The sequence below is a fragment of the Acomys russatus genome, chromosome 14, assembly GCF_903995435.1.
Source record: "Acomys russatus chromosome 14, mAcoRus1.1, whole genome shotgun sequence".
In the NCBI taxonomy this organism is placed as follows: Eukaryota; Metazoa; Chordata; class Mammalia; order Rodentia; family Muridae; genus Acomys; species Acomys russatus.
In genome coordinates this window covers 36,084,809-36,110,928 of record NC_067150.1, presented here as the reverse complement: position 1 = coordinate 36,110,928, position 26,120 = coordinate 36,084,809, and the positions used below count along the sequence as shown (strand labels likewise).

The 26,120-nt window shown below is 54.9% G+C and overlaps 1 protein-coding gene across 1 annotated transcript in view; it reads right to left on the bottom strand.

Moving 5' to 3' along the window:
• The window catches only part of Bcl9l (BCL9 like), a 30,007-nt gene extending 4,611 nt beyond the window's left edge, over positions 1–25,396 (bottom strand). The window contains exons 1-7 of the mRNA XM_051156297.1: positions 24,633–25,396; positions 18,749–18,794; positions 7,700–7,802; positions 6,088–6,473; positions 5,188–5,307; positions 250–460; positions 18–102 (exon numbers count right to left, since the gene is read on the bottom strand). Coding sequence (XP_051012254.1) covers positions 18–102; positions 250–460; positions 5,188–5,307; positions 6,088–6,473; positions 7,700–7,725 — 828 coding nt within the window. The 5' untranslated portion in view covers positions 7,726–7,802; positions 18,749–18,794; positions 24,633–25,396. The remainder of the gene's footprint in view (positions 1–17; positions 103–249; positions 461–5,187; positions 5,308–6,087; positions 6,474–7,699; positions 7,803–18,748; positions 18,795–24,632) is intronic.
• Between the last annotated feature and the right edge of the window lie 724 nt (positions 25,397–26,120).

The following is a 26,120-nucleotide window of genomic DNA, read 5'->3' as shown; positions in this document are numbered from 1 at the left end:
CAGGCCACCACACTCACCTGATCCAGTTTGGCCCGGGGCACGTTCTGCTGGTGATAGGCAAGGATGGACTCTGCCCGGCCCTGCAGTACTGCCTCTGCAGCCCTGTGTAGGGGAGCAGTGACAGGCAGGTAGCTCAGAGACAGACAGACTGGGACCCACCCTCAGGCCCCCATCTTGCCCCCTCCTGGTGCTCAGGCTGGGTATGGGCAGACACAATCCCCTCACCCCTCATCTCTCCCAAAGACTCACGTGTTGGCCAGGTGGGTGGTAAAGACATACACGAACTGTGATGGCGGCTTTCCTGGGACGCCACCACCCCCACCCCCAGGGACATCAGGCCGAAGGCCGGGTGGGGGGCCATGTGGGGGTCCTGGTACACTGCTCTCACTGAGGGGCAGTTGGGCAGTTTGGCCAGGACCCAGCTGTGGGGCGGCCATGGCTGGGTCTGCTACATTACAATCTGCAAGAGGAGAGAGAAAGAGGAAAGCAGGTGAGCCGCCTGGATGTGGCAAGAACCATCTAATACTCCTACCTGGGGTGCTCACTGCCTCCCGGCTCATGCCCAGAGCGACATTTGTCCCCATAATTCCTGGGTTTGCCAGTCTGACGCTCCATGCTGACCATGTAGAGAGGAGAGAGAAAACGTGGCAGATGCCCCAAAGCTCTGTTCAACTCTTCTCTAGAGCACTCCCACTGCAGGGGTGTGTATGTGTACACATGTGTCTGTGTGTGTGCACACCTGTCTGTATGTGTACACACGTGTCGGTGTGTTGTATGCATTGTGCACAGGTGTCAGTGTGTATGTGTGTGTATGTGTGCACGTGTGGGTGTGTGTATGTGTGTGTATTGTAACTAATGACCCAAACAGCATACAGCTTTTCATCCCAACCCACAATTTACTGACTGTGATTTTATAAGATACAGCTTTTGTCTAAGTCTCAGTTTCTTCACCTACAAAATGGAAATACTAACAGGGCGTGGTGGCGCACACCTGTAATCCCAGCACTCTGGGAGGCAGAGGCAGGCAGATCTCTGTGAGTTCGAGGTCAGCCTGGTCTACAAAGTAAGTCCAGGACAGCCAGGGCTACACAGAGAAACCCTGTCTTGAAAAACCAAACCAACCAACAAACAACAGCAAAATAGAACTACTACTCAGCTCGCATGTGCCCTGGCTGGAGACAGGTGAAAGATGTTACCACACCACAAAACAAGCCATCAATTTCAAGGAGAGAGTCAGAAAGGTGGTATGTAACAGACGCTCCCGCTCTGCTTTCGCAAATGACCAACACAACATTCTGTCCCCTCTGGTCATCAAGAATCACATGGAGGCAGGGTCCCCATCAACAACCAGCCAGTGGGCCCAGCAGGGCGGCCTCTAATTCAGTCAGTTCTGACATTTGCCTTTCCCATAGGCTGAGGGGCTCAGGCCCACAAGACTGCCTCCCTCCCCACAGCCAATGGCAAGCTCCGGCTCCAGCTGCCTGTGAAGACCTGTAAACTAGGGCTTCCTGGAGTCACTCCTCAGGTTTCATTAGATGCTAGAGCAGCTGGAAGAAACGCTTTACTTCTGTTTATCAAAAAGACACTACAGGAGCCTGAAATGGCTCAGTAGGCAAAGTCACCCACTGCAAAACCTATGACCCACATGGCAGAAGGAGGAAACTGACACCCACAGTTTTTTTTTTCTGACCACCTCACCCACGTATCATGTAGTGTACACACACACACACACACACACACACACACACACACACACACACACACACACACTTAAAACGATGCTACAGCTGGAGAGATGGATCAGCAGCTAAGAGCACTGGCTACTCTTCCAGAGGTCCTGAGTTCAACTCCCAGCCACCACACAGTGGCTCACAATCATTTATAATGGGATCTGATGCCCTTTTCTGGCACACAGGTATATATGCAGCCAGCACACCCATATACATTAAATAAATAAATCTTAAAAATAGACTTTCTGCCTTCCTTTTAGCTGGCTAGCAGTGGAGCACACTTTTAACCCCAGCACTCAGGAGGTAGGGCAGGTGGATCTCTGTGACTTTGAGGCCAGCCTGGTCTATAGAACAAGCTCCAGGACAGCCATGGGTACACAGAAAAACCCTATCTTGAAAAAAACAAAAACAATGCTACAAATAAAGACAGGTGAGATGAGTTTGCAAGGCACGTGATAAAGGGTATTTGCTTCTGTACCCTCTCTGGGCATGAAACTAGTCTTTTTGGATATTGCAGGCATGAGTGAGTATGTGTGTAAAAGAGAGAGAGAGAGATATTGAGAGAGAGAGAGAGAGAATGAGAGAGAGAGAGGCAGGTTTGCACACACACAGTTTAAGTACACAGGGCACACACATTCAGAGGTCAACAGAAAACATTGAGTGTTGGCTCTCAGAAGCCTTGAACCTTGAACAGGCCCTCTCACTAGCCTGAAACTTTATCCTGAGCACCAGACTAGACAACCAACCAGCTTCCCGAGGAAGCACCTGCCTCCCTGTCCTCTGCTGCCATCACTGGACTCACGGGCAGGTGCCACTGCATCCAGTGCTCCATGCAGGGCCTGGCAATCTCACCTAAGGTTCTCATTCTGTCAGGGCAAGCTTTGCCCAATGGAGCCATCTACCCAGCCCTCTTTTTGGATTTTTACAGACTAATCATTACTCATATTTAATTAAGCCACTGGCCACAGATGACCAAGTCAACATTCGGCCCCACTGCCTTGCCCACAGGTTGGGGTATGGGACTGAAAGCCCTAAACCTCTAATCCTGCTTTGATCTTTCCAGTCATCGGGCTCCCTCGGGGTTGCCAGCCACACCAGTCAAGGCAGCATTAAAAAGCAAAGCAAAGCAACTAACAAAAAGTAAAAACAGGGGCTGGAGAGATGGCTCGGCGCTTAAAAGCACTGACTGCTCTTCCAAAGGACCCGGGTTCAATTCCCAGCACCCACATGGCAGCTCACAACTGTCTGTAACTCCGAGATCTGACACCCTCACCCAGACATACATGCAGGCAAAACACCATTGCTACATACAATAAAAATAAATAAATTAAAAAAATAAAACAAAAACAGAAAACAACCAGACAAAAACCGCATGTATCCCTTTGGAGGCCCAGGATTTTATAGTAGTATGCCAAGAAACAAGACAAGCCCAAACATATATTTCATGATCCCAGGGGCAGACGTACTGAGAACATTCCCAGAGTAGCCACCGTCAGCACTGAGGCAAATTTTGCTCCACAGTCACGAGCCTGACTCTCCATCCTCATATAGATAAGATCCAGAACTGGTCACCAGTGGGTTTAGGTGAGGGGTGGATCCATTCTTATAGCAAGAAAAGCAAGTCAAAGCCTCCAGACTCCAGGCACCAAGCACCAGCAGCTACCATAGCCCAGAGTCAGCCCTCCTGTGAACTTCTGATGGGTCCACCCCATTTCAGATTGGCCACTAGCAACTGTGAGCTGAGCCTGATGAATGTGAGCAGTGCCTCAGAAAAGGACAGCGTAAGCCGGAACATACAGCCGACTATGGAGAGGGAAGCAGAGCTTACAACAAGAAGGAACTTCCGAATACCATGCTAGTGATACAAGCTAACGCTGGTCAAAGTATGCCATATGCATGACCTCACTTTCTCCTTGGGCCAAATCTAGCTTTTTGTTGTTGTTGTTTTTCTTTTCTTTTTTTTTTTTTTATTGAGACAGGGTTTCTCTGTAGCCTTGGCTGTCCTGCACTCGCTCTGTACACCAGGCTGGTGTTGAACTCAGAGATCCCCCTGCCTCTGCCTCCCAGAGTGATGGGATTAAAGCTGTGGACCACCATGCCCAGCTCTGTAAAGATCATTTTTACAGGTGCGAAATCGGAAGTCCTCTCTCAAGTTTATACAAATAGCAAGGGGAAGCCAGCCTGGTCCAGGACAACTAAGGCTACACAGAGAAACATTGTCTCAAAAAAACAAAACAAAAACAAACAAACAAAGTAATAGCAAGTGCACCCCTGAGATGTAAGTGAGGGAGCCTGGTCTGTAAGCCTATTTTACTTACAGCTACACCGTTCTGCCTTGCTGCAAAGAAGTCAATTGCATGACTGAATGCTGATGAATGGCAAGATGTCACGAGACTATAATCCCAGCACTTGGGAGGTTTAGGCAAGAGGATCAAGAGTTCAAGGCCAGCCTCATCTATATAGCAAACTTGAGCCTAGTCTGCACACCTTGAAACCTGATCTCCACTGAACGGCAGTCCACCTAAAAGAGGCTGGACATGGAATCTTAGCAATTTCTCCTTCTTATCTCTTCTCTTCTTCTTCCAAAGCTTCTACAACAATACAGCCTAATGTGACAGAAATGAATTCAGGGTATCGGGAGGATCCCTGTCTCAGGAATCAGTGAAGGATTCTACTGCTCAAGTGGCCATAAAGAGCCTGAACGTAGTTCATACAGCACTAGTTAGTCACAGGGGCCTCGGTAGACCCAGCCGGCTGTAGAGACGTCTCACTGGCCACGCGCCAGTAGGGTCCGCTCATTCCCCACACCTTTGTCATAGGCCGCTGTGAGGACAGATGGATCTCTGTGAGTTCCAGGCTAGCCAGGGCTACACAGTGAGATGCTGTCTCCGATGACAACAGCAGCAGCCCACGATTTACTCTTCTCTGGCTAGTTTCTTACCCATTCAGCTGAAAGCACCAAGGCTGTCTCAGGGCTCAGATACCTAAGGATGGACTAAGAAATGAGGAACGGGCATCATCCTGGAAATGCACCCTGAGCACTTTCTGAGAGTCATTTGGAGACTGGAGACAGGAAGCAGAGACACATTAAGTGTTGGTTCACATCTAGGCTTAGCAGCGCTTTGCAAAGCCAAACTAACAGTCAGATTTCCCCCAAGAAGCGGGACCTTTCTTGCCCAGCCTCTATTGACCAGTAGGTGGCAGCACAGGCCATGAAATCTGTTAGTAACATAGGTGAGTCATCCAGAAAAAGGACTACCTGAGAGACCATACTAGGAGGGGCAAGGAGGAGGGAGGGAGAGACCGCTGCAGGTAGGAAAAAAGTCAAAAGTAAGGCCTGCGTTCCTGGTGCTTGCCACTCTCAAACAATCCCCTAAACTCTAGGTAAAGAGGCTCCCTTAGGAAAGCCATACACACCCCAGGGGCACCATGAGGAACAGAATCAATGGGTACTCACTGTGGGCGGCCCCAATGGGCTTGTCATCCTCCTCGCTGTCCGGTCCAGAACACCATTCGTCCCCACTGTATGGCTGCTTCCGCTCTAGCACACACCTCCGTTTACTCCGGGGTGCCACCTCTGCCCGGGGTAGGATATAGGCAGGAAGAAGTAACAGTGAGTGCCAAGATGGCCTGGTCCTCCTCCTCCATGCTGAGGCCCTCCCAGACCATTCTCCAGTGTGGCCCACCCTAAAGGGCACTGCCCAGACCATGGTGGGCACTTTGCCAGTCCTTGGCCCCTACCACACCACCATTTGTTTCTGATTTCTTTCTCCAACCCTGGCTGCCTGTATCTCCTCCCTTCCCCTCCCCTCCCCTCCCCCCAAGTACAGCATAATCCCAACCACAACTGGTTCTAATTAGGGCTGGGGGGCTGTGGGGGGATGACAGGGAGGAGCCACTGTGACTCTTTCAGGCCCCAGTGCCTGTTCCCACCAGCCAGGACATCAGGAAGCTTTAGGGATTTGGGAGGGGACGAAGGAAGTGGGGAATTGCTCTTCACCCAGGACACCTCTCTCTCTCTCTCTCTCTCTCTCTCTCTCTCTCTCTCTCTCTCTCTCTCTCTCTCTCTCTCTCAATGTGCGGGCTGTGGTAGGCATGCACAGGACAATGGAACTAGAAGCCCTATCACTCTGTGGTTGGACCCTCCCATGAGTGGCACCCTGGCCAGCCCCACTATGGAGTGAACCGGTTGACTGATGAGCCGGAGATAAGAGAAAGGTGCTAGAAACCGATGCACCTTGGATGGCAACACAGGACGAAAAGCAAGTAAGGGACAGGCAGGCTCTGACCAGTGTGGGCCTTGGGCTGTGGGTGAGTCAACACCTAGAGGTGAAGGGATGGATACAGTCGGCGGTACCTTTGGCCTCTGAATCGAGGGATGGCGTCCCGGCCTCCCGCTGCTCTCCAGACTCCACTGACACGCTGCGCTCCCGCTTCACCTTGCCCTTGAGTGAGCTGAAAGGAGGCACTCCTGCCTGGGGGTTCTTCAGACTTGAGTTGCTAGGTGAGATCTGGCTGGCCTTGGCCCCATGGCTCCCCGCCCCCACGCCCTTGGCGCCCAGGTTGCAGGTGGGTCCTTGGCTCACATTCTGGTGCTGGGATTGGGCCCCTCCATTCCCTGTCTTGCCATGATTGGTCAGTTTATTTTCTGGGTGCATTGGCTTGGCTGGGGCAGGGGGGCAGTGGCCACGAGGGGACAGCGGCGGACTCCCCGGAGTTTCTCTCCTCCTGGGGTGGGGTAACCTGGGAAAAGGGAGGAGAGACAAAAAAAAAAAAAAAAAGTTAATCCTGCAAGGAGTTAGGCATGCCTGGACTTTAGCTCTCTTGCCTCACCTAAAGTGGTGTACGGGTGGCTAGGGGCTATCTTGAGACCACCTGCTATTCCCTACCTCTGTTCGGCTCCTCAGATAAGAGCAGAGAACTGTCCACCTAGGGGCGTGGTGATGGAGCAATGTCCCTTATCGGCTAGGCCCGATTCAAATGGAAACTAGCGCTTTGAGCTGGCAGACTCTACCTTCAACCTCAATATCCACTAGTTTCCCCAGCATTTGATGAAGTCTTAGCACCTTCTACGGTTTAAGACTCCTTCCAAGGCCCTAAACCTCAACTATGCTGGGCCCTAACGACTAGCAGAGAGGGGCCACAGGATCTGTGAGTCACTGTGCAAGCCCTAGCCCTATTCCCTAGGGGAGTAGGGGGAAAAGCACAATTGAGAGTGGTACCTACTGGTCCAGAAGACTCCCCAGAGCCTGAGGGGGAAGGCCTGAAGAGGGTGGGCCAGTAGGCCCTGACAGCAGGCAGGGGCAGAAGGGGGGGAGGGGAGTGGAATGTCAAGCAGACAAGAGTGCAGCTTGAAGCCAAGGATTTCTGCAGCCTAGGCTGTGCGGGCCCTTTAAGCTCTAGCCCGCTGCCCCCACCGCCTCCCCCTCCCCGGAGACCTATTAATAGCCGCTGGAAAGATCACATCACGGGAGAGGATATTTATCCCCCCTCATTCCACACCAGCTCAGATTTATTTCAGCCCTGCTGTCCTGCTGCTGCCGCCTGGCCCTGTCTGCCCGCTTCTCCTGGGGAGGAAGGAGGCAGGCGCCACCCCCACTCCAGCTCCTACCCCCACCTAGACTAAGGCTGGAGGGGGGCTGTCATACCCCAACACTAGTGGGTGAGGGTCTGTTCTAACGGTTTTAGGAAAGAAGAAGTAGAAGGGACCAGAAGCAGCTTGCAAAGCTAGATTCCAGCCTCCTCTGCCCCCTGGGCCCAGGCGCTAAGGCTAGCTGCCAGTTCCTGCCCCGGGCCAGCCGTTCCCCCACTGTACCTCCCTTCAGCCCACCGGTGGCCAGGAAGCCAGGTGCCCTAAGGGGTGTCTCTCCAAACCGACACAGCTCCATAGCTTGGTCTCATCACCATGGGCCCTTCCCTTCCCCACTCTCCATACACACATATCCCACCCCTCCGTGACACCCACACACCTTGTCTTGTTAGCCAGGATCCTCATGGCTCCCACGCACAGTGGGGGCTACGGCCCCTGTGCGTGCCCAGGGCCCAGCCAGGTACTCGGTACTGGAGCAGGGACTGCAGCAACAAGCCCCAAAGAGAAAACTTGTGACTTAGGGAGGGGGGTGTGTGAAGGGGAGGCAGGGGAGAACCCAAAGCCCCGAGACTGAGGAACTGGATAGGGTAGGGTAGGATTGGAAAGAGAAGACTTCTCGATCCTAAAGACCAGTCTAGTCCCCATCCCTCCCACACCTTGTCCTCAGGGAGCTTGCACTATCTAGCAAGACCCCCCACCCTAGACTCCCCCAAGGGCTGCAGAGTCAGAATTCACTAATAGGCTAGGTAGCAAAAGTGACGCTTGGGGTGGCTGCGAGGTCTGCTCTAGCCCACTGGGGGACTCCCACTCCTAGACACGCCCCTCACCCAGGATTCGGGAATCCCTCATGCCCCGCCCCAGCACTGCGCCCTGTCCCCGGGCGCTGCAGCCTCCCAGGGGCCGGGGTAGGGGCACAGCCCTGCCCCGCCCCCAGCTCCAGGCCTAGCCCGTGCCCATCCCGGCAGGCCCGGGCGGGCAGCAAGAGGCCTGGCGGGGCCCCGGGGCTGCAGCTGGGCTCTTCTGGAGACCAGTAACGCTGGCTCAGATTCCTCCCCGACCGCAAGAATGCAGGAGCCTCCCCTCCCCCCTCCCTTACATCCCCCCCCCCCCCGCCCCCTTCAGCAGAGCATAGTGTAGAGACAGAGCCAGCGAGGAGCGAGGGAGCCAGCGAGGCAGCGAGCGAGGGTGAGGGAGGCGGACAGGACTGCAGCGTGGATCTCCTGGGCCCACTGGAGGGCGCGCAGACAGACACATGGACAAGTCCTCCAGGGACTGACTGGGCAATAGCCGGCAAGGCAGACTGGGCGCGCGGAGCTGGGACTTAAAGAGACCCACAAGCACCCGAACTCTGACTCACACGCACACTTACAGCTCACACGTGGACAAGGAGACAAAGACACGCACGGAGCCCAGGAAACTAGAGACGCTCGCGGCCAGCCAGCGGAGGTGTGCCCAAGGGACTGGGCAGCCCGAGCCAGCGGCAGCTGCCGGGCAGCCTGGGGCTCACGGATACCCCGGGGCCACCCAGCTGAGGGAGAGCCGGAGGACTCATTGAGCAGATATGAAGACTGAGACCCAGACACAAGGGAGCCATAGAAAGTTGAGCCCGATAGTCACAAAGAATACACAGAGGGCCATAGATACAGCAACAAGCTGACTTACACAAACACCGACGCCTCACCCAACCGCCCCCTGCTCTGTCCCCTTTCCCCGCCCCCAGCAGCGATCCCGGTAAAAGGTGGGGGAGGGACAGGGAGGAGTCTTGGGCTCTAGAGCTTCTTCCCGTGACAGGTCCAGCTAGACACACCCGTGCACACTCCTGCTCCCTGCTCAGCTGCAGGAAGCTGGGCTGGGCCTGCCAAGTAAGGGGGGGGGGGGCGATACCAGGTACACTGTGGGCGTCTAACTTCAACCCCTGTATAACTCTGGCCTTCCCCACTCCAACTCTTGTCTCTTGAAGAGAAGGTTCCAAAGTCCAGGGCCTAGCTTGCAGCAGCCACCCCCGCCCCTCCTACAACACAACCGGGGAAGAGCAGAGGCAGGAGTCCCTGGGGACTCCTGGAGGAAAATGGCCTGGTCAATGGAGGACATGTTGCTTAAGCTCTTACTTTCATCTCTGGTTGGTTCTCAAAGCTATCTACCCAATTTCACAGTGAGGAACTGAGGTCTGAGAAAAGAAAGCTATGTGCTCTTTTTTGGGGGGGGGGGGGCGGTGTCACGTGACAGTATGGACGACCAGGACTCCCATTCCAGAGACTACAGTGTCACCCTGAAACCTTCACGGTTTATCACAGTCTGAATGAAATTGGTAGGCTTTTCACGTTTGAGCCCCCAGAGCCTATCACTTGTTAACGGGATGGGCAGGGCAAAGGGCCATCATCTACCACTTTGTTAAGGGTCTCAAAAACTGGAGGCCTGGCCTTGGCATAGTGACACACAGCTGTAATCTCAGCCCGGAGGTGGGGGAGGACTAAGACAGGAGGATCACAAGTTCAAGGCCAGCCTGTGCTACATAGGGAGTTCCGGAACAGCCTAAACTATCTAGCAAGATTTTGTCTCAAAACCTTCCCCCAAAAAGCTGTCACATAGAGGGAGGAAAACAAAACAAAACCCCACATCTATAATAATCCTAGGAGGGGCTGTTAGGAAATTAGCCCTCTTTGGTGGCCCCAGTGAATGTGAAAAGTACCCCCCAGGATTCCACCTCCTGCCCTGTTCCCACCCAGCTGTGAGGCGAGCTGAGTCAAGCACCGATGAGTCAGGGCTTTCACATCTTAACATCTCCCTGTCTGCCCTTCAGGAGTTGGCCTCAGCTCTCAAAGCCCCTTCTTCCTCTAGACTCAAGCCTAACACCTGAAATGGGAGTTTAGGGGTGGGGGAGTTGGGGTCCGTGGCTATCTGGGCAATGCTTAAGCACCGTGTCTCTGGAGATGTGGCACGTCAGGAAAGCCTGGGGCTTTGGGAACACCACGCTCTTAGACTGGGGCAAGGTGACATGTGCTCACAAACAGGGAGCAGGTGCAAGTCACCTGAGCGAAAGGCCAGGAACAAACCCAGGAGAATGTGCCTGGGGCAAAGTAGCTAAAACAAAGAAGCCAGTGGTAGTGGGCACAGGTCTGTGATCCGAGCACTTGAGGGGCTGAGGCAGGAGGACCCAGGCCAGCTTTAGGATACTTACTGAGCTTCTCAGATAAAAAGCCTGAAGTGGGGGATCACTTGGCTCCATTATAAAATAAGGGTGGGCCACAGAGTAAGGCTTGGTGAGACAAATCCCAGTGGAAGGAGGGAGACAAGGAGGCCTCCATGGTCAGAGCCTCCAGGTGTTTTGTACCAGTCCTGTTCAACACAACTGTAGGGACCCCCCTTCACCCCCCACCCTTGGGAAGGCACTCACATACCCAGGCAATCTGCCTATTTTCACCTGGGAGTCTACTTGACCCGCACAGCCACCCCACTAGTCTTGTGACCTGCTTACAACCATCTCGAGAGAAGCCAGGCTTTGTGGCTCAGGCCGAAGGTCTCAGCTTTCAGGAAGCTGAGGCAGGAAGATTTCTGTGGGGTCAGATAAGCACAAACTACACAATCAGCTCCAGAGTGAGGCTCTGGCTACAAAGTATGTGTCTATCCCGGGTAGGGTGGCTTATGCCTTCAATCCATGGGGGGAAGTGGAGGGGGATATAAACTGGCTTTCTGTGATTTCAAGACTGTCTCAGGCAGGTGGCATACCAGATTCCAGGCCATCTAGGGATATGTAGATACTACATACAGAACAACAACCAAAATACATTTTACTTCAGGGCCAGTGATATCATCAGTAGAAAAACACTTCATCAGAGGACTTATGGACAATCGCAGCAAGACCGAGGAAGTAAAAAACAAACAAAACAAAGGTGCCTGAGAAGCCCTTGCGGGTGGGAGGGTGTGGGGGCAGGGGTGGGGAGAGGCATGTTCCCCACATGCAGTGCACCGAGCCTTTCAGAAAGGAAGATATGGGCCGGGCATAGAGGCCCATGCCTTTAATCCCAGCAACCGGGAGGCAGAGGCAGGCGGATCGCTGTGAGTTCAGGGCAGCCTAGTTTACAAAAGCCAGTCCAGGAAAGTCAAGGCTCCACAGAGAAACCCTGTCTTGAAAAACCAAAAAAAAAAGCTGGGCGTGGTGGCACACGCCTTTAATCCCCGCACTCAGGAAGCAGAGGCAGGCGGATCGCTGTGAGTTCGAGGCCAGCCTGGTCTACAAAGTGAGTCCAGGACAGCTAAGGCTACACAGATGAAACCCTGTCTCAAAAAAACAAAAACAAAAAAAAAAGAAAGAAAAAATAAAAAGAAAAGAAGATCCGTGAAGCTGGGCGTGGTGGCGCACGCCTTTAATCCCAGCACTTGGGAGGCAGAGGCAGGTGGATCTCTGTGAGTTCGAGGCCAGCCTTTTTCCAGGACAGCCAAGGCCACACAGAGAAAACCTGTCTCAAAAAAAAAAAAAAAAAGAGAGAGAGAGAGAGAAGAAGAAGAGAAGGAAGATATTTGGTACATGGGGACAGGGTCCTTGGCCTCTGGCTAAGGTAGGTTCAGCTTCCAAGATAATGTCCCAATTCCCCTTTCTCCTGGTGTCAGGACTCCCCTGGTCCTTAGAAGCTTCTCCCACAGAGGCAGGAAGCCTGAGATTCAGAACCTAGCTCAAAGAGATTTGCTCAAGAACCCAAGGTGTTATTCTAGTTGGGGACCCTCTAGGTGAGGACTTCCGGGCTTGGAGGTTGGGGGTCCCCTGGCCTTGGTTCCTAGCAACAACTCCCCTCCCAAGAGTCCATGCAAATAAGCCAGTTTTGCTTGGGAGGCTTCACCTGGGAGTTTCCAGCCCGCCCCACCTATAGCCCCAGGGTAAGGTCGTACAATCTTAACCCTGTAGGACCATGAAGTCAGCTGATCCCAGACCTGTGTAGCCAGGATCTTTGAACAGAGCGCCTGCGGCAAGTTAGTCTACTCTTTCTGGACTACTGTCCCTCCAGAGCCTGTGGGGACAAATGGCACAGGCGGGACAAACCTAAGTTCACCTCACTTCTTTTGGCTCTTTCAGGCATTACCAGTGAGTTCAGACCTCAGGAAGCAGCTATGCCCGGGCAGTAGGGTGCCCCCAAAAGACTGATGCCCATATCCCTACCTACTCCCTCCCCTGAGGGAGAGGGGTGGGGAGGTGGGTGGGGGGGGGGGGGTACTAGGAAACAAGACAGGGCAGGAAGCCCAAGCAGGCAGCGGGCACTCTGGGCCAGGCACAAACAGCCAACACAGGAAACCACAGCCCACCCCCGCCCACCCCACCCGCCCAAGGCTCTGGGAGAGATGAGTGCCAAATGCCTGGTACCCTGCCTGAGGCCAGGGCCAGGGGTTAGCCCAGGGCAAAGGAGGTACTCAAAGGCCTCCAGGCCTCTCTCAGCCTCAGACTCTACCTGAGGAGGGGGAGAGGAAGCCAGGCTGGCAGAGGGAGATGGGCTGCCTCTTTAAATCCACCGAAATCCTGAGCTAGGCCCAACCCAGCTCTGGTTTCACAGGAAGGAAAGGAGTGCAGGAGCCAGTAGAGCAGACAGTAGTCGCTGGAATTAGCCCCACTGCCCAAATATATCTGGACTCCACTGCCACCCGACTGGCACTTCCTGGCCCCTGGCACCTGCACCAGAGTGGGGGTGGGGAAGGGTCTAGGTGCTACCTCTCCCTGCTGGGAGACCCCCTATTTCAGGAAGTGGCCTGTTGCTGTATGCACATGGGTAGGGAATGACTTCTGAAACCAGCATTCCTAAAACAGGGCAGAAAAATGAGTCAGGCAGCTTCCTGGGGGCCTTCACCTGGTCCGAGTCTCCCAAGGGGTTAATCTGGCCCCTATTTAGTGGGGAATGGGTGGCCGAGGAACCTCCTCCAAACTGCCTGGCTACTGGGAACAATGGGGCCATTGTGGGAGGAGTGGAGTGCGGGCAGGCTGCTGGCACAGCCAGCACACCACGGGCGGGACCTCGCCCAAAGCCTGCCTGCCGCACTCTGCTCTCTCCCCCAGGTACTGCTAGGGGCAGCCACATCCTCTCTCCCTGGCCTTGCCTGCCTGGCCCAAGCTCTTGGCACCAGCAGCACTGGGTAGCCATCTAGCTCTGTCGACGTTGACATGCAGACAGCCATGACCCTCCAGGAAGCAGTGGCTTGTGGGCCAGGGCTAGTGGGGGTGGGGTAACGAGACAGGATGTATGCCTGTGATCCTCCTGCAGGGCAGACAGGAAGGCCAAACTGGGTTTCTAGTGTCAGTCCTGGCACCCTCAGGCAAGAAGGGCTTACAGGACTGTGACAGCAGTGACAGGCAGGTCCCCTGGCCCGAGGCCTCCTTTTCCACACCCATCCCATAGCCCTTCCCCCTGAGAAGGTATGGTGCCTACTGCAGCATTGACCCCCCTGACCAGGGGCTGGAGTCCTGGCACCCAAGGAGCTACACCAGGATGAGGATTGGCTCTATACTCGGGCAGACCAGTCCCAACATGTCACTTCTAAACTGCATAGCCTTGTCCATCTCTTCGTCCCTCACTGGCAAAACTACAAAATGAGGTAATTAACAGAAACTAACTTAAAATGTCTATGACACATTAGCTTTCAACAAAGTCCTCCTGGGCCATCTCTTTCCTAACAGAGTACCCAAGAACGCATCATGTCGCGAAGGTGGATTTGTAATGAAAAGCACAACCTAGATAGATAGTTGCCTTGAGTATTTAGGCAAGCAGGGCCCACGGGCATCATTCTAGTGGTACACAGAGGCACGGCTTTCTCTGCACTAACATGCCCCCTTGGTTCCCAGACTTTCTCCAGTCCGAAGCAAGAATGCAGAGAGCAGCTATCGGTAGCCCCCTTAGCCTCAGGTCTTACCCTGGAGGTAAGTGAAGGGGGAGTCCCCTTCAAGTGATTTGCACCCCGCTCCATCCTTTGGCAATCAATACACACACAGTGTTGAGCCAGGAGGAAGTATGGGTTTGCCCTCTTGCCACGGTTCTCCTTAAAAAGTTCAGAGGGTCTAAGAGAGAAAGGGAGGTTGGTAGGCAATTCTAGAGGCCCAAGGTTTTCTCCGTAACCAGAAAGGGCAATGCTTCGCAGGGTGGCCCCACAAGTCCCAAAAGGGTTAACAAGGCCCTAAAAATAACCCTGTTCCCAGCAGGACCCGCTGATCAGAACCCTCCAGCCATCTGTTCCCATTTTCTCCTGTTCACGTTGGAACATCTGAAACCAGCCCCAGAGCCCCAGCCCGATCCCAAAAATAGCCCCAGCCTGCCCAAGGAACAGGCCCAGGAGGCTGGCCACAGGAGGCACGGGCCAGCTCAACAGTTAAGCAAGATGGCGCAGGCACATGAGCCCTCACCTCCCGAACCCTTGGAGAAGGGGAGTCCTCTCTGTCCCAGGAGGAGGTGAGCAGTAGAGCATGGGCTTCCTGGTCCATCGCTCCTACTCCAAGACCATAGAGAGTACCTGGTAGCAAGCCCAGGCCTCAGAGCCAGGAGCTGTCATTACAAGGTCCCCATTCCTTAGTCCCCAGAAGATCCTAACCTCCTGTCTACATAGATTCTTTCTTCTGTGGGCACCCCAGCCCTACCATCTACTCCACAGTTCCTCACCCAGAAGTTCCCAAGCTCTGCCCCTAGCATCCCAGCCCTAGCTCAGGACCTTTGAGAGTCCTGAGAAGCCAGTGGCACTCACATTCTCCCAGAGACCCATAGAGACTTCTCCACTATTTGGTAAGGATTCCAGGGGTAATCCCCCCATACCAGGGGTGCCGCCATGCCTCTACTCTTCTCCTGAACTTGAGGCTAACCCTACGCTGGCGTGCTCACCTCAACTCCTAGGCAGAGCAAGAAGGAAAGAAGGAGGTCATTGGAGTCATTTAAGGAGAGAGTGTCTCCTCTAGTCTGGTGAAAGAACAGAACAGCTGGGCATGGTGGCGCACGTCTTTAATCCCAGCACTTGGGAGGCAAGGCAGGCGGATCACTGTGAGTTCGAGGCCAGCCTGATCTACAAAGTGAGTCCAGGACAGCCAATGCTAACACAGAGACCCTGTCTCGAAAAGCCAAAAATAAAAAAAAGAAAGAAAGAACAGACAGCAGGAATGGATGGTAGGAGGGGCTCCAAAACTAAAAGCAAGCAAACAGCCTTGGGGAGGGAGTAGGGCTGAGCCCAGAGATGCAAGGGCAAGGCCATAAGGAGGAGGGTCTCTGGAAACTGAAGTCCTTCTGCAGGTCCAGGGGCAACTGTAAAACTTGCCATCACAGTATCAGCCAGCGTCAACAGTGGGGAAGCTGAGGCAACAAGGTGACTCTTGTCAGGTGTGGTAGCTCCTGACCTTAAATAAATCCAGAACAACGCAGGGCCAAGCAGAGGTCTTGTGGGTTCAAGGCCAGCCTGGTTTCCATAGTGAGATCCTGCCTCGAAATATAAAAACCAAACTGTGGTTCTGGAAGAACATTAACGATGGAGTCCCAAGTACTGGACGGGCTCTTCCTCCAGTCCTAAACACTGCCCCTCTAAAGCCCCAGGCTAAGGCTCCTGCAAGGAACTCAAACTAATAATAAAGTGGGGTATCTCTAATTTCTTTTTTTTGGGGGGGGGTTTGTTTGTTTGTTTCTAGACACGGTTTCTTTGTGTAGCCTTGGCTGTCCTAGACTCACTTTGTAGACCAGGCTAGCCTCAAAGTTACAGCGACCTACCTGCCTCTCCCTCCCTCCTGAGCGCTGGAATTAAAGGCGTGCGCCACCACACCCGGCCCAGCATTTCTATCAGACATTTACACAAACTCATGTGTTTTACCTAATTCTATCCTCAGAATAACTCTATAAATAAAGTCTGGGCTGCCACCCTCCCATCCCCCAATTCTGGGGCTGAACCCCAGGGCCTTGAGCCTGCTAGACAAACTACATCACCATCTAAAACTGTTTGTTATTAAGACAGGCTCTCACTATGAAGACCATGCTGGCCTCAAATGTGCAGCAATCTGCCTGCCTGTCTCCGCCTAGGAGTACAGGTAGGCACTAACACGCTCAGGTTTTTTCAGGGTCTCCTCTATCCCAGGCTAGCCTTTCAGTTTATTATGCAGCTAAGAACGGCCTTGAATTTAGGATCTTCCTGCTTCTGCCTTCAGAGTGCCAGGGTTAAAGGCATGTGCCTCCATGCCTGCGTACGCCCTGTTCATGTTGTCCTAGGTTTGAACCTGGAGCTTTGTGCATTCTGTCAACGGAACTACATCCCTAGTCTAGTCTTCTCTCTCTCTCTCTCTCTCTCTCTCTCTCTCTCTCTCTCTCTCTCTCTCTCTCTCTCTCTTTTCAAGTCACAGCGATCCACCTGCCTCTGCCTCCCAAGTGCTGGGATTAAAGGCGTGCGTCACCACCCGCCCGGCTCTTATTTTTTGAGATAAGGTAGGTCTTGCTATGTAACTTAGGCTGGCCTTGAACTCATGAGGACAGGGGTCCTCCCTCAGCCACTAAATAGTTGGAACTACTGGCAGGCTTCTACCACCATAGCCAGCCTTGGAAAAAACTTTTTTTATTTTTGTATTTTGAGGGTGTTTGGGTTTGCTGCTGTTTGTCTATTTGAGACTGGGTGCTACTCTGTAACAGCTTCAAACTTGAAGCGATCCCCCTGCCTCTGCAGCTAGGTTCCTGGAACTCCCAGGCCTGGCTTAGAAAGCCCTTTTATTGGTCCCTCTTTGCAAGTGGGAAGAGTTAAGTAACCTGCCTGAGACACATAGCCCACCATTACAAGACAAGGATTGGAGCCAGGTGGTGGTGGTGCACACCTTTAATCCCAGCACTTGTGAGGCAGAGGCAGGCGGATCAATGTGAGTTCCAGGCCAGCCTGATCTACAAAGCAAGTCTAGGACAGTCAAGGCTACATAGAGAAACCCTGTCTCAAAAAACCAGAAAACAAAACAACAACCAAAAAAACCCCACCAAATTAATAAAATAAAAAACAAGGATTGGAAGCTTAACACTTGAGCAATTGGGTTCTTAGCCATCCATGGCCCCTCTGGTGACAACTCCTCCAGCCTGGCCTTCATTCCATGCACCCTGCTACCCTCCCTTTAGGCCTGATGGGTACAGGGTCCTGCACTAAAGGCCACACAGTTCCTGCCTGGGGAAGAAATCAAAGAGAAGTTGGGAGTGGTGGTGCATGCCTTAAATCCCAGAGGCAGGCGGATTGTTGTGAGTTCGAGACCAGCCTGGTCTACAAAGTGAGTCCAGGACAGCCAGGGCTGTTACACAGAGAAACCTGGTCTAAAAAAAAAAGGAGAGAGAGAGAGAGAGAGAGAGAGAGAGAGAGAGAAAGAGGAGAGATCAAAGAGAGCCCTGAACCCTGTGGCCTCTGCACAGGTGCCCTGCTGAGCCAGGCCCAGCTCTCAGAGAACAAAGTTCTTGGGCTCCCCAACTCCACCCACCCACCCCCAATCCGTTTCCTCCTCACCTATCCAGGTCCCTAAGGAATCAGCTAGGTCTCAAGGCAAATTTCTAATGTTTTAGCACAGGATCCTGCTGAGATGCCCAAGGCCATGAGAAGTCCTGCTGCGCCCCCCTAACCCCCAGGTGGATGCCAAAGGTCGAGTGGAACTTTCCAGAGAAAGCTGGAGAACAAGCCCCGCTCCCGACGACCCACCTGTCACATTGCTTCCCACTTTTTTCACTGCCTGGATTGGAGGCAGTGGCACTTCCTCCCAGAGGACAGCGGCCTCCAGCAGGGAAAGTTGGGGGTTGGGGCATTAGGTGAAGGAGTGATACAGTCTCCCTCCAGAGGGCGGTCCAGGAAAAAGTAGCCCCGCCTCCCAGTCCCAGCTTCCCTAGTCAGACAGGAGCCCACAGGACTGTTTGTTGTGAATTCAGAGTTGTTGCTAAGTGAGCGAGGGAGGAGGGAAGGTGTGTGTGTGTGTGTGTGTGTGTGTGTGTGTGTGTGTGTGTGTGTGTGTCTGTGTTCTGTGAGTGTGCATGCCTGTGGAGCCAGGGCAGCAGAAACCAAACTAAGGAGGTGGCTGATGGCCAGTGGGCACCCTGGATTTGACTCAATCAGTAGATGCCAAAGCCAAAAAAACAGGGACAAGTAATTGGACCAACCAGAAAATCTGCCTTGCCCCCAGGTAGACAGAGTTCAGTGTCTCCCACCCCACCCCATCCCAAACAGGGAAAGAGGCTTAGAAAAGGCCTAGAACTTTCAGTGGCACCCAGCTTTAACCCTTCCCTGTCCAGGACACATACATACCCCCCCCCAGTACTATTACATACCCAGAGGGGAATGCAAGAAGTAGGGGCAGAGAAGCCAGGAGGAAAGAGCTCAAAAGAAAAAGCCAAGCAGGAGGCTAAGCCAGGATGATGCAGCTACTGCAGACAGGGTGGGGAGACCAGAAAAGAAGCACAAAAGCACATGGCCCCCTGCTCACCTGTGTCAGGTTCAGGCTCAGGGATGTGGTCTGGGATGGGGGCTCCCTGTGGAGAGATGGTCACAGCTAAAAGTCCCTGCTCAGCAACCTAAAAGTCCCCTGATCCTCCCAGAACCCCAACCCCAGCCTTCCCGGTCCTCCTCCCCCTGACCCCCCCCCCCCAGCCACAAACACAATAAACATGTACAGTTTACAGACAACCTACAGCTCCAGGAAGTCTCAATGTTGCTCAGCCACCCCCACCCCCCACCCTGGACTTCTGTGGACTGGCCAGGAGCCAGGCCTGACCCAGTGGCCCTACCACACCACTCCCCCTCCCTGGCCTGGAAGCGGGAAGAAGGCATTGGAAGACCTCAGAGTTAGTTCCCTGAGAGCTTGGCCCCACAGAGAGAGGGAGGGGTGGAGGACTCCCACGACCTGGCCTAAAGACCTGGGGGGAGGGGTGGCTGAGGCCCAAGGAGCCCAGCTTCTGGAACCAGACACACACACACACACACACACACACACACACACACACACACACACGTTAACTTGTGACAGGGGAAAGGACTTAAGTTCCTATGTACCTATATGGTCTCCTTTGCTACAACCCTGGTCCCCTAAAGACAAAAAGTCCCAGGCACCTGGTCTAGGTACCAAGGCCCGGGGTGAGGAAGGTTTAGCAGTTTAGTAGGAGGCACTGGGTGAAGCTCCCACAGCAGCACAGCAGGAGGGAGGGAGGCTGGTGGCTGGGCTCAGTTTGTACTGGGGGTCAAAGGGGAGTTCTTTTCCGAAGAATTCTGGGAGAGACGCCAACTAGAGCAAGCTGCTAACCACCCCTCCTCCCTCTCTCTTGCTGCACTGGGATTGGGGGGGGGGTGTCCCTGCCAACCAGACTTAACCCTCTGCAGCCTGTGTTGCTCCTTGGCCCCAGATGGGGCTGTTAAGAGGGGACCTCTGACGGCACCCAGCTTCTAGGAGAGGGAACAGGCAGCACAAGGTGCTGCCAGAAAGAGGCTGTCTCCATATGCTTGCGTCTGCACCACCCTGCCCTACCACCATCTAGGTGAATTTTCTAGACGCAGTTCCCAAAGGTGTCTGCAGTGACGTGCCCATGTGCATGTCTCAGAGACAGAGATTGAGAAACAAACTGAAAAGTCCTTGCCAAGGCCCTCCCCCTGCTGGGTCACTGAGCCCTGTACCAACAGGAGCCTCCACTCCTCCCTTCCTCCCACTGCACTGGGGACCAGAGGCCACTAGAGTTAAAAGGGGGAAGCCTAACCTATGCTCACCTCCCCATGCTGTCTCCACAGACCCTACACTCAGACAAACAACCCCTGCCCGCCTGCCTTCCTTGTCACTGGCCTTTGCATTCTGTGACAGCCTGAGACCCTAAGGTAGGAAACAGTTCTAGTGAGCATTGACCAGAAGAAACAAAGCCCAGAACATTCACAGCCCCATCCCACCCCCCATAGTAAGAAGGGAAAGAGGCAAGATGTCAGTAAGAACTTCCCTGGACAAAGGCTGCAATGGGTCCACCCCAAATGCCTGCATCCCACACTCGCTTTGGTAAGCACCGGCAAGCAGCGGAGAAGTCAAGTTTTCCTGAACCCGAAATTCACCACCAAACTCCCAGGTAAATCGCGACTGATTGTTCCTGGTCTCCAACGAAGGAGGTGACCGTAAAGGTGCATGTCCCTTTAGTCTCTAGGCCCCCTCTGCCAGATATCCCTACACCCTCAGGATGCAGAGTTTGTTGGTACCACTGAATATAGAAGGCCAGAGAAAGAGGGACCAGCCCCTGGCAAGAGCTTATTCCGGAGTCTTCCCAACTCCACCACTCTCTCTCTCCAAGGCCTCAGAGCTGCCAGGAGCTTGGGCCTCACTCCAGGAAACCTCCCTATCAAAGGGCAGAGGACTCCACGTCCCAGGGAGCTGCAGGAGACCTGTGACTACACCCCCCCCCAGACATGTCCCCAGGGTGAAGGAGGAGGAGGAGGGAACAGACACAAAGCCTGAGCACACATCAGAGGAAACACACCTCCAGCACACTCCTCAGAAAGAACCCCTAGGTCCACACAAGTGAGAGACAAGCAGATGCACTTTCAAGGCGCCTCCTAAAATAGCCCAAACTTTCCTTGAGACCCTGTGAGACTGGCAAATGCAGAGACAACCTGAGAGAGCGCCGGCAGGAAACAGCCAGTCACACAGAACTACTGACAGACACACCTACTCCAGGGCCCAGGCAGAGCCGCTGCGTACAAAGCAGTACGGTTTGTGTCCATGTGCCAACACACAAACTCCAGCGAAGGACCTCAGTGAGACGCAGCCTAGAGTCAGACCAGAAGACAGTGAATTGCCAGTGGGGAGGGGCGGCAGAGAAGCACTCAGGATTTCAAAACAGTCCTGGTTTCGAAATGCTAGAAATGCAGGATTCAGGGCCATTCCTGAAGTTGGGTGGGGGGAGGGGAACACAGGCCAACTTGGATCTGCCAGACCAAGGAGGAAAATGTGGGGCCAGAGGTGGCTCAGCCAGTGGGGCAGGGGACCCAGAAGGGGCTACCAAGTTAGCAGCTCCCAAGAGGGGAGGGCTCTGCCTGCTAGACAGAGGGCAAAGGAGAGGCCTCCAGGGGCTTTTGACACTGACAGAAAAAATGAGGGGGCAAAGGGAGCCTTCACGCCCCTTTGAGACAGACGGAAAGTAAGAAGCCACCACACCCCTATCCTACCCACAAACCTGGGTGACCATCCCTGGCTTGCAGAAGACTGCCTTGGCTCAGCTTCCCCACACTCAGGGAAGGCTAAGGGAACAACTCCCTAGTAGTCTTCATGAGAAATTGCCTCAGTTTCCTATGAGTACCCCCACACCCAGGAAGTCACCTTTTCTTGGTAGCCAGAACGTCCTCACTGCCCCTCCCCCAACCTCCAGGGAAAGTAGACAGAGGGAGGGAGGAGGGAGGGAGGGGAGGTCAGGCAAGGCTGGGGGTGGGGCTTTGGAGGCCTGGCCCTGGCACCCGGCAGGAAATTCCAGGCTGCAACTCCAGGCTGCCTTCAGGGCCACCCATCCAAGTGACAATGCTGCAAGCAGCTCTGAAGCTTCAGGGCTGTGGCCTTCTTCACCTGTCATCCCCTCCTCAGCTCCTGGTCCTGGCCACCCAGCCCTCCAGCCTCAGGGCTGCAATCCAGAGAGAGGCCCACCCAGACTTGGAAAACCACTCCCCAGTCCTGGAAGGAGCCCCTACCAAGCTCCTTGAACCAATCCGAGCCTCACATCCCTGGAGGTGGTGTGCACAGTGTGGCTACGGGTGGGCAGCTGTTGGGTCTGGCAAGCAGGGGCACAGATGCCAAGCTATGGCAGCCAGGCGTTCAACAGGTTGGGCCAGTCCCTGGAATAGCCAACTCCACCCCAGAGAGAGCGGGCCTGGCAGAGGCTCCATGCCTGGGGCACCCAGCCTGTACCGCTTTGCTCCCACGGCTGCCCACTTTCCCACGGTGCCATCCCCCCCTCCTCTGTCCCCTCCCCCACTATCAGGTCAGCACCTGGGCAGTGCCCAGGGCCTTGGTACAAGGAAGCAAGGGATGCTATTTTCCTGTCATCCTCTGGTGCCCGGGCTCTTGAGGTACCTCACTATCAGTAGTGGAGAAGCTCAGGGAAAGCAAACAGAGCATCAGGGCCACATCAGTCCCCTCCCCACCCCACCCCCTACCGGGCTCCCTTTGATCCCTGGAAGGCTGGACACAGACACTCTGGCTCCCTAGAGCTGCCCCCAGGGCACTCGGACAGAACCTCAGCCCGAGGCAGCGCCAGAGGCAGGGTGAGGGTGCCCTCAGCAGCTCATCTAAGGTTCTCTGGAGGAGAGGCTGCAGGGTGACTGTTGGCTCCCTCCACTCATGCCAGAGCTTCTGCTGCCTGCAGTGCTGGTGCTCTCACCCCACCCCCCACCTCACTCCAGGACTCACCAGCTCCTGCTAAAGGGAGCCACCACCACCACCACCTCCTCCTCCTCCTTTGTAGCACAGTTCTTTTCATCTAAAGCAGGTGCCAGGCCTTCTGGCCCTTGCTGACACGGCCACTCTGCCACCCACTAGGTCTCTGCCCAGCAGGCTACTGGCCTGCATGGTTGCTGAAGCTGAACAACACACACACACACACACACACACACACACCAGCCTGCCTAAGGCTTCTGCTGAATCCAGGTACCAGGAACTTGCTAACCAGAGTCATGAGTGCTCTGTGTACTTTGAACAAGCAAGATCACTAAGCTCCAATTAGCACTGATGCTTTAACCCTAGATTTCTGGGAACTACCAGGCTTCTCTAGTCTTCATTCCACCCTTCAGGAACCCTCCACCCCACCCCCCAAGTATGAGCAACAGGGCCCATCAAAGAAATCCCTACAGGGACATAGCCAGAACCCTGATCCTTCAAGGCCGGGTAGGCGGATCACTTGAGAGAAAGTGTTTCCCTTCCTGGTAGCAGAGCCCCGCATCCCTCCCTGTTTCCCACCACCTCCTGCCATGCTCACCCTATCCTGAGGCTTCCAATGGCGCCCCCCCCTCCCCTGTCACCACGCCCCCTCCCCAGCTGACTTTTCTTCCCTTGGAGCCATGAAACCATGGCCTTGACCCAGACGGCAGCCAAGCCCCTGCTGGGGAGCAGCATAGGAACTTCTGCCCCAGGAAGGAGACTGACCCCTGGAGAGGCTGAGGGGGGGTGGGGGGCAGTGTGTAGGTCTCTGCATAGGTAGTGGTGTAGCAGCTATGATACAGACAACAGAACACCAAGCAGTTCAATGGGAGGGAGAGAGGTGGAGCAAAAGATCAAGGGGCCACAGAACCCCCCTCCCGTCCCTCCCCCCCCCCCCCCGCCTTTTCCAGGGCTCAGACACACACCAAGCGCCCCTCTCTCAGAAACAACACTTTTTCTCCTAAAGCAGAGGTCCTCCAGACAAGACACGAACATACACACCCCCAAGCAGCAGACAGAATCAGAAGGAGGGAGGGAGGGAGGGAGAGAGGGAGGGAGGGAGGGAGGGAGGGGGGTGTCATCAGAAAAACCCGGAAGGAAGGAAGCTGGACAGACAGACAGACAGAAGCTAATCCTTGCTTCATTGCTCCAGAGAGACACATCTAGACTCCCAGACTTTGAGAAATGTTCTATTTCTCTCCCTCCAAGAGGGAAAAAAACGGAGGCCTGACCTCCGTATCTTCTCAAACCAAATTCCAGCGGCCCTCGGAGTAGGACCATACTCCAGCTATGCAGGAGGCCTAAGTCTTACTCCTCCTCCTCATATCTCCCCCACGGAGCTTCCTTTGGATCAAGGCAGGAGCCACCTTCCCTTGGCAGCGTAGGGAAACCTCCAAGGAACTGTGTGACTGCCCCACCCCCAGCCAAGCCCACACCACACAGAATCTTTGGCAGTGAAGGCTCTCCCAGGCTCCTATGGCTCAGAGGCAGTGCCTGGGGGCAGAGGACCCAAACTCTCAGAGGACCCTTCTCCTTCAGGAGGCTCCCACGAGTCAGAGGAGGAGTACAGGGGTGCTGGGACCCACAGAGTTAGTGAGCCTGGAAGGGGGACTACATCTCCCAGAAGCCCCCAGGGCAGATTTCCCTGCTCCAGCTGGCCCAAGGCCGGCCTTGTTCTCTGCGCTAAGGTGGTAGGGTCCCCTGGTTGCCCCTAAGCCATTCCCCCGGTGTTCCGGGAGTGCCAGCTTGGTTGAAGACCTAAGAATATCCTCTAATGACCCTAAAGGAGTCCCCCGCTTCCTAAATAGCCTAGGGTGCGTGCTAGAACGCAAGAGACATTCATACTGCGCTTCCCCTCCCCAATTTAAACTGGATCTCTCTTGGCGCGCTCCTGCTGGCCTGGCATGACTTTAGCCCTCTGCCCCAACCCAGCCCTCACCTCGCACCAGTCGGGGGTCCTCACGCCAGGCCGGAGCTGGTCGCCATAACCTGGTCAGGGTCGTTGGGTGGACTGGGATCCTCCAGCAGGACAGTGGAGACGCGAAGGCGGGCAGGCGGTGATCTTTTTGATCCTGGACGCCTTGATCTCAATACCAGGCCGGCCGGCGAGCAGGTAGCCCGGAGGCGCTGGTTGCCTGGGTTCCTGCCTCCTAACCGGGGTGCATGGTTCTGGGCGCCGGCAGCGGCGGGAGAGCTAGCGCACCGCCGGGCCGGGGCTCCGGGCTGGGGTCTCGGCCCAAACCTCACCGCTCTGGCTGCTGCCGCTCCTGCTCCTCCTCCTCCCTCCCTTCCTTCCTTCCTTCCTTCGCCTCCTCCTTTCACTTTCCCCGAGGCCGGCGGGGACGGCGGGCGCGGAGCGGGGAGGGGGCTGTCTAGGCGCTTATTGTTGGTCGGGTGCCGAGGGTCCAGGTCGCAGTCCCCGGGCGGCGCGGCGCCAGGGGACCCAGGCGTGCGGGCGTCTGGCCGGCTGGCTCCGGGCGGCGGCAGTGCTGCAGCGGCCCCGGATCCGGGGCATGTCCAGCCACTGGCTCCGCCGCGCGCCGCCGCCTCCCCGGGCTCCCCTGCGCTGCCGGAGCCTCGCTCGCCCCTCCACTCGGCTCCTCTCCCCAGCCTGAATAAGCATCGGGGCTCTCTGGCTGCCTCCTTCTGCCTTCATACCAGAGCCGGGAGAGGCCCCTGTCAAAATAAGAGCTCCCCCATCTCTCTCTCTCTCTCTCTCTCTCTCTCTCTCTCTCTCTCTCTCTCTCTCTCTCTCTCTCTCTCTCTCTCCCCTCTCTCCCCTCTCTCCCCTCTCTCTCCTCTCCTTCTCTCTCTCTCTCTCTCTCTCTCCTCTCTCTCTCTCTCTCTCTCTCTCTCTCTCTCTCTCTCTCTTTCTCTCTCTCCTCGCCCAACCCGGCTCCCCCAGCCTCCCAGTGGTCTGACTCGGTAAGGCGCCCGACCGGCTAGCAGGAGGCAGTTGGCCCTAGACTGAGAAGGGGCCTTCAAGCCACCACTCCTGTCCCCTCACCCCTACCCCGTTCCTGAGGACTAGGAAGGACCCACAGCATCCAAGGCTAGTTAGAAGTCTGACAAACCTACCCTCCTATCTGCACGGATTGGAAAGAGTGGGAGTTGCCTGGAGACACACACACCTAGAACCCCTCTTTATTGTACCCACCCACATCCATTATGCACTAAGAGCATTTCCCCCTCCCTCTGAGGACATCGACTGAATTTTTCAGCTAAGCCTTCAGCAGTGCAAATTGGATGCTAAGAAAATGTTTGAGGAAGTGAAACCTTTGTCTTCTCAAACTCTCCTTTACCTCAGAAAGCCTCACACAGACATTCACAGCACACATAAACACCATTCTATGGAACAGTAGGCCCAAGGAAGAAAAAAATTCTAAGCAGTTTTTCAAAAGCATTTCTTATGTTATCTCAATGGTTA